General features: G+C 40.2%; 2 protein-coding genes across 4 annotated transcripts in view; both read right to left on the bottom strand.

Annotated features, from left to right (window-relative positions):
* The window catches only part of tbc1d1 (TBC1 (tre-2/USP6, BUB2, cdc16) domain family, member 1), a 52,671-nt gene extending 48,735 nt beyond the window's left edge, over positions 1-3,936 (bottom strand). For 2 of the 3 annotated variants that reach the window (XM_026170923.2, XM_080302435.1), the window contains exons 1-2: positions 3,779-3,936; positions 2,290-2,944 (exon numbers count right to left, since the gene is read on the bottom strand). In XM_026170923.2, the coding sequence (XP_026026708.1) occupies positions 2,290-2,904 (615 nt within the window). In that variant the 5' untranslated portion in view covers positions 2,905-2,944; positions 3,779-3,936. The remainder of the gene's footprint in view (positions 1-2,289; positions 2,945-3,778) is intronic. The other variant, XM_080302436.1, reaches the window with a different exon arrangement.
* Positions 3,937-4,299: 363 nt separating this feature from the next.
* pgm2 (phosphoglucomutase 2) lies at positions 4,300-16,055 on the bottom strand. The gene is made up of 13 exons (XM_026170928.2): positions 15,817-16,055; positions 13,016-13,183; positions 12,202-12,393; positions 10,412-10,495; positions 10,063-10,256; positions 9,701-9,890; positions 9,121-9,218; positions 7,880-8,060; positions 7,514-7,607; positions 5,862-5,991; positions 5,574-5,766; positions 5,223-5,356; positions 4,300-4,906 (listed from the first exon to the last, which is right to left on the bottom strand). The coding sequence occupies exons 1-13, from the start codon at positions 15,889-15,891 to the stop codon at positions 4,804-4,806; spliced, it is 1,836 nt and encodes a 611-aa protein (XP_026026713.1). The 5' UTR covers positions 15,892-16,055; the 3' UTR covers positions 4,300-4,803.
* Between the last annotated feature and the right edge of the window lie 1,791 nt (positions 16,056-17,846).

Raw genomic sequence — 17,846 nt, 5'->3', positions numbered from 1 at the left:
CTCTGACTCTGAATATGTGCTTAAAGAAAAAAATACAGATATTTTTTCTGATTTAAAAGTTTTACTTGGCACGGTTCTCATAAAGAAAGCCAGAAAGCCATGAACCAACCCTGATCTGGTATGTTCAGGTGCACATTTCATATCACAACAGTCCAAACTGAAATGCCCCATTTGAGAAATGTGTCAAATTGTGTGAAACTGCTGTTACTGCGGTGTGACAAGTGACAAGAACTCCAGAAGCAAAGAGCGATATTGTGTGTGTTTGTGTGTGTGGCTGACACAGCTCAGACAGCAGGTTGAACAGAGACTCTTGACAACTGTGTCATTTTCTCAGTCGATCCATGCCTGTTGCAGAGATACTTTTTTTCCAGCTCCGTCTTCCACCATCAGACTGTGAGATGCTTTGGATGAAACACAGTTTGTGACTGGGCATGCCCCTCTCATACCTGTCTGATTTTCTCAAATCTTTTAACACAATTACATTGTAATTTCCACAGCATATTCAGCTCCTGTCTATCCTCACAGTTGAAAAGAAAACACGAGGCTGGATGCCCTTATCCAAAGCCGGTCAATTCCTCTGGAATCAGAATATCAGGATTTGTGCTGAGGCTTATGAATCCAGGTCTCATTCCCATTAAATGTATTGCACCTAATTTAGATGAGATTAGATTAATTGCTGTCCTCAAAGCTCCCTCTCCCGTATTCTCCCCATTTCCTCTCCTCTGCCCTATTTTCAGTGTGCTGACATTCATCTGTCCTGATGCCTCTCTCTTCCCCTGGCTGTCTGTGCCTTGTTCCAGATGATCCGGATCCTCCACAAGATTTAGAAACTTATCTTGTCTCATTCCTGCCAACTATCCCAGCTGTCATAGTGCGAGAGGCAGGGTGAAGTCTGTGATGTAAGGTTATGTAAAATTAATTTGACTCAAAATCTGATGATTTTTGTGCTTTTGGTGGTGAGGGTTCATTCTAGATTCCCATCTTGCTGTAAAGTATGCACTTTTATTCTGCTTAATAAAAACTTATTTGACAACATTTAAAACACTAAAGAAAAGACTGTATTATCTCACTATTTAAAGCCCCGCAGCACTGTGTAGAGATGCCACTTATAATTAGAATGTATGTAACTGCGAGAGAAGCCTGAGCAACAGGTGGTCAGCCTGACATCATCATGGTCACATGTTCGAAAAGGTAATGAAAACAACAAGCGCTCACTCTGCTGCAAACATAACATCATAACAGGATCTGTGCGACAGGAAGTGATCTCTATGGTAACGTTGTTTCACATCCTGCACGTTTCATGTAAAGTATGCTCATTTTCTCTTGATCAACAAAACAGACAGGCGTATCCAGGCATGTCTGCAGCCGCTGTGCAAATGCTGAAGAACACAGATGTACACTCAGTGATATTTACATTACCCCACACAGTAAATGATGGCTGTAGGCATAACTGAAGCGTGCTGGTATTTCTCTTGCGGTGCACATGTGACATTTTGTATTTTGACTTCTCTGACTCATCACGTTTCACATCGAGTACCCTTCATTGTCTCCATCTTCCTAATCTGGCCAACTCTTTTAAGTCTCTGGCATGTTGGGCATGGCATGCTATCGAATGTCTCGGGCCTGATCTAACACCAGCTGCAACTTCACTTTGAACACACAGGCTTTTGGCCATGCATGTCATGTGGAGGAAAGGTAAAAGGACTAGAGGTCAGGGGTGTGTTGGTCCTCAGTGTGTCACTGTTAGTGGATCAAATGCACGTCTGTGTTTGCTCGTGTTGCTGAATGGAATAAAAGCACGGAGCATGTGGGCCGCAAGCGAGCCAAAGCCAGATCCAGTTTCTGTCTGTGGGCTGTCATAATAAATACTGATGCGGTCACACTGAATGCTCAGGCAGCTTTTTGTCATTTGTGCAAACATAAGGAAGAGGTCGTCACACGGCTGGTGATCCCCTCGTGTCATTCTCATCTGTACCTTGGTGCTCCAGATTATCTGACATGCTGTGTTTCCATATACTTTGACTAGCTGAGCTTGTGTTGATATGTTTGTGGTTGACATATGCCGTTGCTTGTCGTGAGAGAACTCCCTTTGACGTTTTTGGACTTCTAATTTGGCTCATGTGCATTTATTTACCATAGCTCTGAAGCTGTTCTGTGTTATTGTGAAACACGTTTTGTTTTGTAACTTTGCATACATGTGTAGTTTATTTCTACAGCCTCAAATGCTCTACCCGATTGTTGATTGAAGTAATTAAATCCAAGAACACATGCACACACACTTATACATACCTTAGTTCTGTACTGGCACTGGAAGACATAGCAGGCACAAGTCTGTGTGCCTTTCACCAGGCAGGCAAAGCTACTGGGTTCCTGGCTGTTGTGAATTAGCTTGGTCACATGGTGAGGAAGACATTCAAACAGAACTGTGTGTGTCAGAGGGTCCCATACAAGGCTCTCTCCCAGCGTGGACACACATCGTACCCTTGATGCTGACACACACAGAAAAACTGTCTGACTGCGTGAAGTAGGACCCAGCTGTCTACCTCCAGACCCCCCAGCTTGCACCCCACCACCTTGCTCCCTCTCACCGGGCTGGGACCTGCTGATTTCAGCCACCACCCAGGGTAGCATAGCCATGGTGGTCAAATGGTGGACTTTCCGAAAACCAATCATGGTCAGTTTGTATCGTACTTCGTCCTCCTCTCCTTCCACCTCCATCTTTGCCCCCCATGATGCAATCCTCTCCCTCCCAAGCTTCTGAAGACACTGCGTGGCAGAGGTCAGATGTGAAAGTGAAGGACATGAGCGGTGGTTTGGAGTTAGATTATAACGGGGTTTGTCAGAGCTCCCTGGTCCAAGAGCTTCACTCCTTCTTGGCTTCACTTCAAAGTAGAGACCCTCCATGATGTCTGTGACCTGAGGCAGCTGCTTGCCTCCACTTCACCTACAAAATATCAGTTAGAGATCAGAGCCAGTAAACAGCTGAAAGGACAGCCGCAGGCATTTGCAATCTAGCTTGATCTTATGAGATTTCAAATGAACACAAATGTGCTACACAAACATTTACTTTGCAAATTAGAACTTAATCTTGTAGCTTGATGTTTGCTCGACTTTGCTTTTAGTGTAGAATGAGGCCAGTTTCCCCAGGACACTATGAATCACCTGATTTGTGTGTGAGACTCAGTGGTACATTCTCAAGGACACACAAACAAATGATGGTAATCCTTCAAATATCATATTTGACCGGTTAGTTGTCACAGAGGGGAAAGGGACCCCCTCACTTCATCTAATCATACAGCTCTACATAACCGCTCACCTGTGTTTGCACATTACGTTTTTCATTTAAAATCCGTGAGAAATTACACAACAGCGTCAGAACCTTAATACTAGGACACGAGTACAAGATTAAGTAAAGATACATTGTCCGTTTAACCAAAACGTTCACGTTAAAGTCCCGAAAAAGCAAAAGGCAAACGTTTTCATACCTGCCTTAATATAAATAAATCGTTAACTTCATCAGCGGTGCTACGTTCAAGATCTGTATGCTGCTCGAGAGCATCACGCGGAAGTGAAAGCTATTTTTTATACAAGGAGCGGGCGGCAAACAACGGATCGTAACGGGGTTTTGGTCATTTTACGCACGTAGCCGTTTATTTTTACGCACGGGGGTTTGCGCGATTTGCTCCCCGCACCAAATATTGTTTACCCCGAGATTCCCAACGCGCACAACGTCAGGTTTTAATCAGTTTAACATTTTCATCTTCTCCTCCTTCCTTACCTGTCCCGGTCACGCCGGTCTGTCGTGGCTAGCGGCAGAACCACCACCGAGAGAAATCTTATGGTGTAAGAGTAACTGCCTACAGAGGAACGAGAGAGAGCCCTTTACACAGCTCGAGCCGTCTTCAGCTCGAGTTAAATATAGATAGACCAAATCCTACCGTCCTCCTCGCCTCTGTACTCAGATGGGGCATGACAAGTGCATGCTGAGTGTGCGCGCTGGCGAAGGATGCAGGGGCGACAAATGTGCGCGTCGTGGAACTCACAAAACAGATCGATAGTGTGTCCCCTCGTTTTTTGTGTTTTTTTTTTTTTGTTACTTCACGTTTACCTCCACATGTACAGTCAGAATCTTTATTTAGTAAAGTTGTATTTTTCAGCATGAAGAATACCGGAACACGCACATTATTTATTCTCCATCAAATGAATTTAAACTGAAAATAAGTTAAAACAACAACAAAAAACCTCTGACTTCTAACACTTCTAACAACATACAGTATGAAGAAACGAGGAGTCGGTGTCTCCACTTGATGGCGCTATAAACTTTTAATGTTCTCATTTACACACTCCTCTAATTCTTGACATTAGCAGCAAAGCAAATGATGCTGAAGCACACTGTGGAATGCATGTCATCAAAACAGGAAATACAGAACGCATAATAGTGTGAAAACAGGAATGGCTGTGGGTGTAAGATGGTTGGACTTGTGTGCTTTAAGATCTCCGGCATTGAGGTAAACTGAATTTTAAAAAACAAAAACATGAAACTGTGAAACATTTTGACTACTGAAAATATAGGAACACATGACCCTTGAGATCATTTTAAAATGACTAATTATCATCAACAACAACATGATTTCTCCAAATTGTAAAAGAGCCACATGGTTAACTTGTCACTAACACGTTTATGAATTGATGTAAAGCCAGAATTAAAAAGAATCTCGTCTGGAGAATTCAGACAACACGTGGCATGCTGGTCAGAGATATTAAGCCCAGCTTGTCCTGCTTGTTGTTACAGACCCATCTGCGCTACTGTGGCTTTGGCTGCAGCTTATTCTTATCTGGCTCGAAAAAGTTTTCAATGATGGCATCAACCAAGTCATCCAGTTCCTTCTTCAGGTGCGGCACATCACTGTTAGAGACAAAAAAACAAAAACAAAAAACCCGTTGACATTTATGAGGGATTACTAGAGTTGCACTGTTCAGTTATGACATTTCAAACTGTGGAGTTTCTTTATCTTCAGAGAAAATAAAACAACGATTTATTCCTACAAAAAAAAAAAAAAAAAAAAAAAACCCAAAAAAACGTTTTTGCCCATCATTAAATTCCTTCAGGATTTGGGCTGATATCAGACAAAAGAAGATGTATAAAGCCATTTTGCAGGGTGTAGAAAAATTTAACAGTTCTATAGTTTGCTTATATTAGCTTTGCCTCTAAAGTAACCTACCTGTTACCAGGAGGAGCACAGAGTTCAGTGTAGTATTTGATTTTTGGTTCTGTGCCGCTGGTCCTCATGGTGGCCACACCCCCATTAGAGAAGGTAAAGGTGATCATCTGACTGGAGCTAGACGTGGGAAGAACCTGAGAGAGGAGAGGAAGGAGTGTTAGATGGACAGAGGGAGAGACACACTAAAATAAATAAAACTGGAAAGACGAGCAAAATTAAAAACACAAAACTTCTGCAGTTTAAAACTAACAACTGTTTTAAAAGGAAACTCTTACACAATTATAATGTGTAATTAAGAGGTTTGTTATGCTCTCAGTGTATGAACTGCAGGTGTGAAGTTTGTGCCCTTACAGCTTTTTTATCGGGTTGGTTGCTATCGTATCCGGTGGTCAGGTCTCGCACAGCGTCGATGGCAAAACGACCACATTCGGTGGGATACGAGTCTTTTGTGCCACCATAGTTGCGCAGACGCTCAAACAGACTGCGGATCACTTCCTGGTCATGGCAGATAAAGTAAGAGTTCTTGCTGATGTGGTAGCCATACCTGATGATAAGAAATAATCAAAGACAGAGCTAGAGCCTGCAGTTTTAGGTTATTCGAAGTTTAAGGTGAAATGTACGCAAGTGTGTGCATCTTACTCTTCATAGATTGTAGTGAGCTGCTGAGAAAGACTGATTTTTTTAGTCGCCAGGAAGGAAATCATCTCTCCTGCTATGGCTGCAGCGCTCACTCCATCCTTGTCCAATACAGAGGGACTACACATATACCCTGCAACACACACACAGAGTTCACTTAGACTATATAAACCTCCAGCTGCTGTAGTCAGCTGCCACTTCTTTTAGTAGCAGTGTATCCAAAGGAATGAGATTCCAATTATAGTATCATAATCTTATTATATAGGAATGCTGGAAACTATGCTGTTATGTTGTATGTGTGTGTTGGACTTACTAACAATCGTATTGACCCCAAACAACTTTTATTTTTAACTCAGCCTTTGTGTTTGACTGTCAGCACGGCTCAAACCTTTTAATAATCAAGACTGAGATCACATCACATAAATCTGATGTTTTTACATGTTTAATTTTGATGACTCATATTTTCATTAACCAAATTACCAAGATTGCGCTACGTTGTGTGATTAGATTCACTTGTAAAGCGCAACTGTTTTTTTTCCACAGAAATATTTCAGTATCAGTGCACAGTATACATGCAAGTATACTTCAGGACGGCACAAAGAAAGTGAAGCACTTCTATTCACAGTAATGATGCAACCTTTGGTCACAGTTTTCAGTGGTGTTTAGTTCAGGGGACTGTGAGAGCTCTGCATCATCTTGCACCTCTTGAATTAGTCCACTGTGAAGTCTGAGGTGAGTTTGTGATACTTTCCTTGTCAGAGATGAAATGGTGTGACCTTTGCTTCCAGAATTATTCGCTGATATTAAACTGGATCTATTGTTCCCTCTCCCACTCAAATACTTTCAGCTTTGCAAGTGGAAACAACTACAGCCAAAAAGCTCATCCACTTCCATAAAGGTCATATTTGTTTAGTCCTCAGTGCACTGCTGGTGACTCATTCTGAAGGTCTTTTGCAGTTAAACAGGGGTTGTCCTTGGTCTTCTTAGCAAACCTACAAGCAATTCTCCCTTTTTTGGTCTTACAGATCTCAACTTAACCTCCTCTGTTCCTGTTAACTGCCACTTCTTGATTAAACTATGAGATGAGGAACCAGCTTTCTTTACTTTCATAGACACAGGTAGCTGTTTAGAGAAGCCGTGGCTGCTGACAGCTGCCACAGCAGAAGACGTTTGTGGATAAAGGTCTCTGAAGCTGAAAGGCCCAAAAGAAGTTAAAAATTAACTTCATGTCTTTCAGCGATCAGCTCACACACCTCTCACTTAACCGTTCATAGTAACTTTACTTTTCCATGTCACTGTGCACTTTATATATCTAGTTTAGTTCACCAACAGGTGACTACACATTTCAGTTTCATTACTGCCATCACTTTAAGGCTATTTTTTAATCCTCAAGCAAGTTTTTGAAAGGTTTAGATTTAGGTTGAGTTTAAACTTTAGTTTAGATCTTGTGAGCTCCCAAAAACTCAAACAGAAAAATGTTGTTGTCATCAACTGATCCCACACAAATTTATGTTACTTGAATACTTTTAGGCAGTTAAAATTAACTCAGCTTGTGACACTGTGGAGATCATTGTGTACATTAGCCACAAAGCATGAATCAGGACTGGTCTCAGTTTGAAAACAGTCATTCGTGTGTGTGCTGCGTGTGATAATACCTATGGCCTCTTCAAAGGCAAACAGCACGGTCTTGTCCTGGTCCAAAAGGTCTCTGGCTCTGTTACCCATCCACTTGAACCCTGTTAGTGTTTCCTGTCCAAACATTATGTAAGAAATTTGGTTAACAGTAACCACGGAGAATGGTTTGAAACATTCAATCTGAAACACGTGCGGTGGTGAAACCTAAAACAGTATTGTTAAATAGTCTCATAGCCCTTTTTTAAAAAATTTATCTCAGTTTCTTCTAAATACGATTACTAGCAGGAATTCCATACAAGCACTCCTCTCCAGTTAGGCCCATCTTACAGAATCTTTTGATGCATGGGGAAATTTAACTGATCTTATTTTAAAAACAACTTTGTTACCTCAAAGTGGAATCCCTCCTTCAGGGCAATGGCGCGCAGTATTTTGGATGAGACTGTGCTCGACAGCATGTAGAGGTTTTTCACAGCAGCAGCGTCGGAGTTTTGCTCCCTCCAGCAGCGAAATAGCCACCAGCCAAGCAATGCTCCCAGCTCATTACCACTGAACACACGCCACCGTCCACTAACACAGACACAGACAGAGGTTATGGAAGTGAAGGCAAGCTAACATACCTTATGCAGAGGGTCATCGATCTGTGATCATCAAAGCATTCTGTAATATGCAATGTTTAAACTGTTACATTGCAGCAGGTCAGTCACATAAGTTGGTATAAAAAGAAGATCTTAGAGAGGGCAGAGTTTCGCACAAGTAAAGATGGACAGATTCACCAAATTGCAAAAAGCTGCATTTACAAACTGCGAAAATCTTCCTCAATGAAACAATTGTGAAGACTTTTAACATCTTCTCATCTGCAACACATAATGTCATCAAAAGATTATGAGAATCTGGAAAAATCTCTATGTGCGCGTGAAAAAGGCCAAAAGTCAGTATTGGATACCTGTGATCTTCAGTGGGTCTCAAGCAGAACTGCATTAAAAACATGCATGAATCTGTCATGGAAATTACTGCGTGGGCTCAGAAACCCCCTTCTGTTCACCTCGCCGTCTACAAATTCAGGTTAAAGCTTAATCAGGAGAAGCTACATATGAAGAAGATCCAGAAAGGCTGATCCACGGTCAGATTAATAGAAGTTTTAAATTATTTCTGGAAAAAAAAATGGACATTTTGTTCTCTAGCCTAAAGAGGAAAGGGACCATCCGGCATGTTATCAGCAGTCAGTTCAAAAGGCTGCATCTCTGAATTGGTGCCTTGCATATCTGGAAAGGCATGATCAATGCTAAAAGGTATATACAGGTTTTAGAGTAGCACATGCTCTTATCTAGACATCTTTTCCAGGGAAGGCCTTGCATATTTCAGCAAGATGATGCCGAACTACACACTGCATTTATTACAAGAGTCTGGGTGCAGAGTGGTCTGATCATTCACCAACTGAAAAGATGAAATCATCATGTAAAACAATGACAAAGAAGACCCGGAACTGAGCAGCTGGAGGTCCTGAGTAGCTCTAAAATGTGTGGGTCACCATAATTTTTATTCATTCAACCCTAATAAACCTGCCCAATGAGTTTGTGTCAAACTCTGCTGCAAACACTATTAAAGCTGTATATGCACACAAACACACCTCTCCTGCTTCTCAGCAATGGCCAGTCGATCTGCATCAGGGTCATTCGCCAGCACCACAGAGGCCCCCTCCTTCTCTGCCAGTGCAAATGACAATGTCTGCAAGAACAACCAATCACTTGTTACACAATCAACCAAAACCAGTCATCTACTACAGTCAGCTGTATATGTTTTAGGGCAGTGAAACATTTGTTGTACTTTCATTTTGGTTTCTGTACACTGGAAATCTCAATACAAGAAGAATAGGTGCATGATTACAAAATTATTTCCTTAGTTAAGAAAAACAACTTCACAAAATGTCAAGAATACTCTCAAAGAGGAAGGTGTGTCATCGTCAAACAAAGTGAAACAGGCGCAGGATGAACTCTTAAGTGTACAGGGCTATTCTGTCATTCCTAAACAGTAATGCGATACTTTTGTAAAAACCCTTGAACTGAGACTCCCCGTCTGTACTTCAATCACATCTTGATGATCTGATTTAAAATCCACCATGATTGTGAACATTAAAACTGTGTCACTGTCCAAAAACCTACGGACGCAACTGTACATATGATTGGGTGTGACAAATGTTGACTACGCACCAGGACTCCCTCTCCCTCTTCAGGATTAGGATATTTAACGGTGGGAAATTCGGGGTCTGGATCCTTCTGTTCCTCCACTGCGTACGGAGGACGAAGATCGAAAGCCTTGAATGCTGACTGGACGAACGTGTGACCAACACCGTGCACAGATGTATGCACAATTTTCACCTCTGACTTCTTGTTTATTTCCCTGCAAAAAAAGTCAAAACATGATTTATGAATATCCACAGTTTTTACCTCGAAGCATCATGTACTTGTACGGCCTACATGGCAGCTTATGCATTTAAAACATTACACAGTAGAATCGCTAGCATGTTTTAAATGGTACATGCTGCTCAGCAAGTTGTGTATCTATGCAGCACCTGTGATGGCAGTGTTTCTGGATGGCTTTGAAGTATTCTGTGTTAATATCCTGATAGGGGTCTTTGAGCAAAGTGCTCTTCAGAGCCTCCTCCGTGTTCCACGACTCAGGCCAAGGCTCCAGGTTTTCCACAATGGCTTTAGATATACCTTTGTCATGAGGAGTCACAATCTGGGCACCGTTCTCCCAGTACACCTAGGACAAAACCAGAAAAAACTAAATGTTTCAGAAATTTATGGGAAAGAAATTGGAACTTTGTAATTTTTAAATTAGCAGAGATTATAAATAAAACTATCAGTAAGCTATTGATGCATTTAAGGAAGAAAGACAAGGCAATGATGAGGTCTTACCTTGTAGCCATTGTCTTGTTTGGGGTTGTGAGAGGCCGTCACCATGATACCAGCACACAGACCCAGGTGGGAAACTGTGAAAGGCTACAATGAGAATGAGAGAAAGACAATAGTACCTCATATATGATAAATATTTTAAGAACACCATGCAGAAGCAAAAAAAAGTTAAGAAATACAAAGAAAGCCTATTTGAAAATGTTACTAATAAAACAATGTTATAGTTGGTTACTATGAGGGATTGGATTCATTTCTACTGAGAGCCAAATGGTTAAAATGTTTTCTGCTATAACGCCATCATGGAGGCAATTACTCGTGATCAAGGTGCACTTAAGGAAAATGTCAATATAATTTTTTTTTTTTTAATTACTTTGGGAGAACATCAGGTGAATTTGAGCAGCAGACGTTTTCCCTCGTTTTCCTTTTGTCTGAAGACTCACAACAAAACTGTGCTACACAAAGATTTTCTTTCCCACAAAACTGCAGAGAAAGATAAAATCAGGATGAAAAAGTGAGAACGAGGAATACGCTTTTATGAAATTCTGGGGCGAGGCTGCCGGAAACTGGCGCCACTGACCACCACCAGTAGGCAACCAGTAGGCAACGGGTGAAGTGTCTTGCCCAAGGACACAACGACCGAGACTGTCCAAACCGGGGCTCGAACCGGCAACCTTCAGATTAAAAGGCGAACTCCCAACTCTTGAGCCACGATTGCCAGTAGAAAAAGGCAGATATTGGCTAATACTAATATTTGGTTGACTTATCGATGAATGCCTACTGAGAACGGGCCTAAACCACTGCTGTGTGTTTGCATGCTGGCCTTTGGGCAAATCCTGCAGAGATATAGTCTACATTTTCACAAAGGCTGAATGATTGTGGATCTTTCCTCTGGTCTAAGTAGGCTCATACCCAGGGCTAATCTTTGAATCTGACATCTTTTGATGCACAGTGTCTAAAATTTCATGGAGTCCTGTTTCATCCAGCTTAGACAGACACCTAAAATCCATTCACTCCTATCTCAGCATGACTTAACAAGGTCCTGCTTTTATTTCTTCCAGAGTTGACTACTTACACCAGCGTAACATAAACAGGCTACTATTAAATGAAAATGCAGCTGCTAGGCTTCTAACACGTAGCTGAAGCAGAGGGAGCATTACAGCAGCCTTTGCAGCTCTTCACTGACGACTTCATAGCTTTAGAAGTGATTGAAACATTTTATGCTTGTTTCTTAAGCCATACAGAATTCCCTGACTGAACATCTGAGGTAGGCAGTCTTTAAAATCTTCTCTTAAAAGTTATTTTTATCTGCTGGCTTTTTAAAATCACTTGTTGAAACCTGTTGTTCTATGTATTTTATTTTTTTCACGTGTTGGACTAGCACTTTACGGCTTGGCTTTGGAAAGTGCAATATAAAAACAAGATAAATATTGCGTGCTGCTCTCACTATTACACAAGGAAAATAAGTAATGCAACAGGAAAATTGAGCAAAAACTGAATAAAATAAGTGGATAAATAGATATATTGAATAATCACCTGGAAATACAAACAAGACTTAAGTGGTATTGATGTCTAAAGCCTAAATTGCTAATCACAGATCCTCTTTCTTCAAAGTGAACATAATCTGATGACTGCTACATGTGTTATGCAACATGTTGCACTGTACACTGAAGGAAAGTGAGCAGATTTTTTTTTAATTGGAATTTGCTTTAATTTTTTTTGACTGTGTTGAATACGTGTTGCAACATCCAAAAAAAACACCCAAGTGATGAAAACACAGGAAACCAAGTGATTACCACAAAGGGCGTGGGGGTGATGTCAGAGAAGAGGTGGACAGGGACTCCTCGGCTGATGAATACAGCCGCAGCCAAGCTGGCGAAACGCTTGCTGCTGCCCCCGCTGGGAGGGTGGGCGCGAGCGTCGTACCCAATCACCACCCCTCGCTCTTTGAGGTTCCCAATACTCTGCTCCAGGTAGCAACAGAAACCCTGTCAGGGAGGAAACGATTAGAAGATACAAGAGAAAGGTCTTGAGAATGGTTGATTATAACTTTAAATAAATATATATACACACAGCACCTCTCACAAAAAAGGCACAAACTATGGATGGGTTTTAACCCGGATTATAACAATTTCAATCATGTAATGAATCAGATAAAAATCACAAAATAATAATTACAGAACATGAAGTTGGATATATATTCAGAACAATATGAATAAAAGCAATCATCATAAAACTGAGCTAGCTTTTATACAAATCAGTGATTTGAAGGACTGCTTGTATATATAGTTTCACGATCCTGCAGTGTCAGATCTTCAGTGCAAAAACAGCAATCTCCATTATTCTAGAGCCAGAAAAGAACTAAGGGGAAGGTCTGACTCACACACAGGCAGCAACTCAGGAATAAACTATGAAGTGCTATAAAGCAATCTATACGATCTTAAATTCAGCTATAAAATTAAGTGTGAACCAGATTTTGGGGGGTTTTGGGTGACAATAAAATACTTCGCATTCCTCAACTTCTTCACAAAACAAAGACTAAAAATCAAAAACGGAAACATTCAACTTTGCATGCGACTTGAAACGTATTGAGCTGCAGTATTGACCCACCTGTGTGGTCTGAATAATAGTGAGGTCGTTCATACAGGATATGCCAGGCCCCATGGCTGCTCTCAGACCTGCTGTGCCAAACTCCATCCTGGAGGAGAAACACTTCTTCAAAGCTTCCATGTTTCCCTCTTTCACCATATCCTGCACCATGGATTTCGTTTTGGGGTTCTGGGGAAGGGAAATGTTTTATTATCCACAAATTAATAAATAAATAAACGAACACAATTAAAGATTTAAAATCTTGTCTACAGTGTTGTCACTTGATGATAAAGTTAGCATTAAAAAACCCAACACAAAAGCTTCTATAGACAACAGGAAAGTTTAGAGGGTAAGAATCAGTCTACTTAGGAATTACTATGAGAACGTCCAGACAGGACGGCACTTCTGACCACGTGGACCCCTGAGGAAGCCGCTGTAACACAATTATCTCAAGACTAATGAATCTGGGGTCTTTTTCCAGTGTGACCTAATTTGTGACATCCCATATGTCTTTAAGGCCAAGAATGACTGTGTTTGTGTAGGTCTGATAGTCGGGTAGTAGCCGGGTTAGTTTGGTTATACATTTGTGTTGTAAGCATGTTAAGACCATGTGACTGGTTCTGTTTCAGTAATGACCAACATACCAGAATGTATGACCAGCAGCTGACTGGGTTATTATAAAATCTGAGTCATATTCTGTTTTACTGATTTATAATTTCAAATTATTTTCCACTAAATAATTCTGTTATTTTGTAGTATTTATAAAAATAATGACGTAAATATTAAAAATAAATATAATATTAGGAACAACTGATGCTTGCAGACAGGAGGAAGAGTCTCCTGCAAAATTTGGACAAACGTTTGGGGACCAAACAGAGGGTTATGGATTTATAATCATTAAAATGAAAAAGACTCAGTAACAACAGACACTTGAGTACAAGCACAAGTTGACTTCTGGTTTTAAAGAAAGCAAACCTGCAGTGATGAATGTTTGTGGATACGTAACCCAAGTGGAAACTTCTCTGTCTAAGATAAGAGAAGTCTAAGAGCAGAGCCCTGGGGAACACCACTGGTCACTCACAAGCAGATGACTGGCTTCATAAAGTAGGCACAGTTCAGTTTACCATGAAATCCACAACTGGTTTAATTTTACACGTAAGACAGGAGGAGAAGTAGAGAAAAACTACCTGTAATTGTTAAAACCTTGCAGATCAGTATTAATTCTGTAGGGTGAAATGTCAAAAGGGCTCTATGATGACTTTAATTTAGCTCTCGTGTTCTTGGAAGTAAAATAGCTTCAAACTAATTTAGTAGGGGAGGGCAGGTCAGTGTTCGTGGAGTGGTCACGAGTTACGCAACCCGGAGAACGACTTCTTCTATTTTTGTGTGAACAAGGGCTTCTTTGACTTGATTTGTTGGTTGGATGTAAAATAGCTGACAAAGATTATTTAAGAAAAAAAAAAAAAAAAAAAAGAGTTTGAATTATGACGGTTTCTAGCTAAAATGCTTAAGGGTCTTTCTCATCTCAAAGCATCAAATTTCTACAATATGTTCTGTTCGTCCACATCTGACGTCCCTGAAAAGTTTATGGTTTAAAATTTGGGCGCATGTAATGATTGATGTGAAATTATTAGAATTTAATGTACATTAAACTCCAGAATTTTGCGTTATTTGGATTAGAGGACCTACTTATATTTTTGCTTTTGTAGAAAAATTTGTCATATTTGCTCCATCCAGATTAAAGTTGAATGAAAACAGCATTTTTTCATGTTGACATGTTTTATTTGGCATTTTTTGTAAAATACATCTATGTCCCATTCAGAAAGTTGTCTTTTTTGCAGTGTGTTTTCTTTTCCAATTATTACTATATGTTCAAATGTTGGACTTTATAATTCGGGTTACTTTCTTTGTTTATTTATTCTTTAACCAGTCATAATCAGACATTTTTTGATCCATCTCATCCTGGTTCATTTTAAGGTGAGAATTTGAAAAATTTCAGGCTTTTATCTTTAATAGTTTCTGATTCATGCTCAAACATGGCCTCAGATTTCGCAATGTGAAAAAAAAGATATGGTGGAAATGAATCAAGAGATAATTTTCAGAACTATACATCTTGAAAAGTAAACGACATATGAAGCTGAAATTTCACACTGATCATTATATATGTCCAAATATTAGACCATAAAATCTTCTAGCAAATTGGTGATGGTCAAGCAGAAAGTCCGTGGTGATTTGAGACAAAACAATGCTAAAGAAACTGGACATCCTCCTTTACAGTGTTTTATAAGCCGAGATCTAAGACACATGAGATTCTGCTTTCAAATGACAGATCAGATCTACTTTCTGTTATGCTTATCCAGACTATTAACAGGCTATCATCTAATTCTCACAGAGAAAGAAGAATCCAGTTCTTCTTTGCGCTTCTTGGTTTAGGCATAATAATCATGTATTTAGTAATTCAATGGCAGATACTTGATTTGAGGTAATTCGTGGGAAATGGACACTTCTTTAACAGAAAATACAGATAAATTAAAACCCAAGTCAATATAAACTTATATCAACTTATTATAGTAAACAAGTAGCAGATTTTTACAACTTTAAATTAAAATCTAAATTGAGCACTATCACAAAAAGTTCATTGATGCATGCTTAAATGAAAGGACCAGTCAAGGACACCACTAAACTCACAAAGTTACTAACTGGAATCTTCATGTATCGCCCGAGAATAAATAAAATCGCTCGTACAAAGATAACCCTGAATGTGTTTGATGACTACAGCAAAGCGGAAGCACTCTGAGCTAGCACGCTAGCTGTCAGCTCACCTTGTCGTACTGCAGCCACTGCCGTATAGACTGGTCCAGCTGGGCGTCACCGGTTGAGGACGTACCGTTCTCCATTTCTCTTCTTGGCCAGAGTCAACAGTCTGTCCAGCTCAGTGTCTATGCTCATGGGAGATCAACGCACTCCTTCAGTAACTTTTTCTGGCTAAAAACTGAAGATGTTAGCACCACTGCCTGCTGCTGCGGGCGGAGCGACGTTCTGCGTCACGAGCTTCCTGCGTGTTGCATTCAGAAGCTGTCGTAACTGTGGTTAATAACAAGCGCGAGGCCTTCATGGACTATTTTAACCAATGACTCTAGAAAACAGTTATACAGTCATCGATTTTAACCAGAGAAAATTAATTGAAAGATTGTTTCAAAACTGTTACAGAAAGCGTAATCTTTGTTTTCCTAGAGGAAAAAAACCATAATTACACAACTACAGCAGTCACTGGAATCACGGTACCAGTATTTAAAGTAATGTGCAAAAGTCTTAACCCACTCTCATTTATTTACATTTTTACAATTTAAATGGGAAGTAGATAATCCTTTACTACATTCAGTGATTGTCATGCAGAAAAATGAAGCTGCTGCCAATCAGATGCTTTCCAGATGATCTTGCATGGTGGATGAAAAACTGAAGGGACCTCTCTGTGTTCATAATTCCATTCATTTTGACAAGTTCCCCAACACCACTGGCTGAAATGTAGCCCCAAATCAAGACAGAGCCTCCAAGGTGTTTTACAGATGTCTGTAGACATTCACTGTTTCAACTCTCTCCTGATTGCCTACATACATACTGAAATGATTTGAACTAAAACAATAAATTTCTGTCTTACTACCCCATGTGACCTGCTGCCACTGATTTTCAGTGAAACGTTTGTATAATCTGGAATACCTTATCCTTTCTCCACATTTCCGTAAGAATGGCTTCTTACTACCCACCCTTCCACGTAGAACATTTGTGATGAGGCTTCAGTGAACAGTAGATAAAAAGGGCCAGATGTATCCATCAGAGTCTGTGTCAGACCTTTGTTGGACCTCCCCCTATTTGACACCAAGAGTGGGACAGGAGCCCTGTGGCATATGAGACTATTTGATCAGAAATAATAAATTAAAAAAAAAAATTCCATTTGCAGCCCTGTGTCCTTTTAAAGCTTCATCAGCATTTCTGTTCTGTCAGTAAAGACCAGCAGAGGATATAAAGTATATCCTCTTTAAAGTAAATAAATTGAAAGATTGAAATATGAAGATGATTATCAGTGAATGTTTTTATACTGTGATTCATTCATCTGAGGAATGGAAGCATGTTTTTAAGAGCCAATTAAAGATCAAAGCTGTGTAAGAGTTTAACTTGTTTCGAACAATAAGTCTGGATCACTCTGACCCAGTGTGAGTGTAGTTTTAATCTTTCAGTTCTCATGTCTGATAACACAGGCAAGTACATTCAAATCCCTCCATCAGCTGTCTCTGTAGTTTGTCTGGGTTCACTGACTGAAGCCAAATTAAGGAGAAGTGACAGCATCCACCGGTCTTTACCGCCCTTCACAGAGCACTAGGCTCCATAATGCATACTGGAAGCATCTATCACCAAGTTCATTGCTCTTCTCACGTACAAAAATGGCACTTTCATATAGCTATCTTCTGCAGCAGTTGACAGTCTTCAGTGTACTTTTACCTCGTGCCTTTAATAAATCACAAAAATAAAGATAAAATTGACAAGCTGATCGTCTGAAAACATGAAATCATGAAAGCACAAGGCTACACAGCAGATAAATAGTAAAGAAAAACTGTTGCTCAGTCTGTGGAAAGACTGGACCTCAATCAAAATGTCAACAGTAGGCCACTTAGGGTTTTTAACAAATAGTTTGTGACTCATTGTTATAGATCACAAATTATTTTTCCCCAGCATAGGGAAAATTAAAATTCATCCATCAACCTCCACTATGACATTTATCAACCCGAGCCAAGTGCTATGAATTGTATTGAATAACAATGACACTGAAGATAAGAAAAAAGAACTGCGAGCGCAG

Source organism: Astatotilapia calliptera, chromosome 6 (assembly GCF_964374335.1).
Source record: "Astatotilapia calliptera chromosome 6, fAstCal68.1, whole genome shotgun sequence".
In the NCBI taxonomy this organism is placed as follows: domain Eukaryota; kingdom Metazoa; phylum Chordata; class Actinopteri; order Cichliformes; family Cichlidae; genus Astatotilapia; species Astatotilapia calliptera.
This window is presented reverse-complemented; position numbering and strand designations above follow the sequence as displayed.

Bases quoted from the DNA above. Each gene is read 5' to 3' on its own strand.
- pgm2 (XM_026170928.2), bottom strand. From the start codon at position 15,891: ATGGAGAACGGTACGTCCTCAACCGGTGACGCCCAGCTGGACCAGTCT. The intron at 9,219-9,700 runs GTGCGTAGTCAA...TTGTTCTTGCAG, and splicing joins AAGAGGGAGAGGGAGTCCTG to ACATTGTCATTTGCACTGGC. The intron at 7,608-7,879 runs GTAACAAAGTTG...ATGTTTGGACAG, and splicing joins AGGAGGGATTCCACTTTGAG to GAAACACTAACAGGGTTCAA.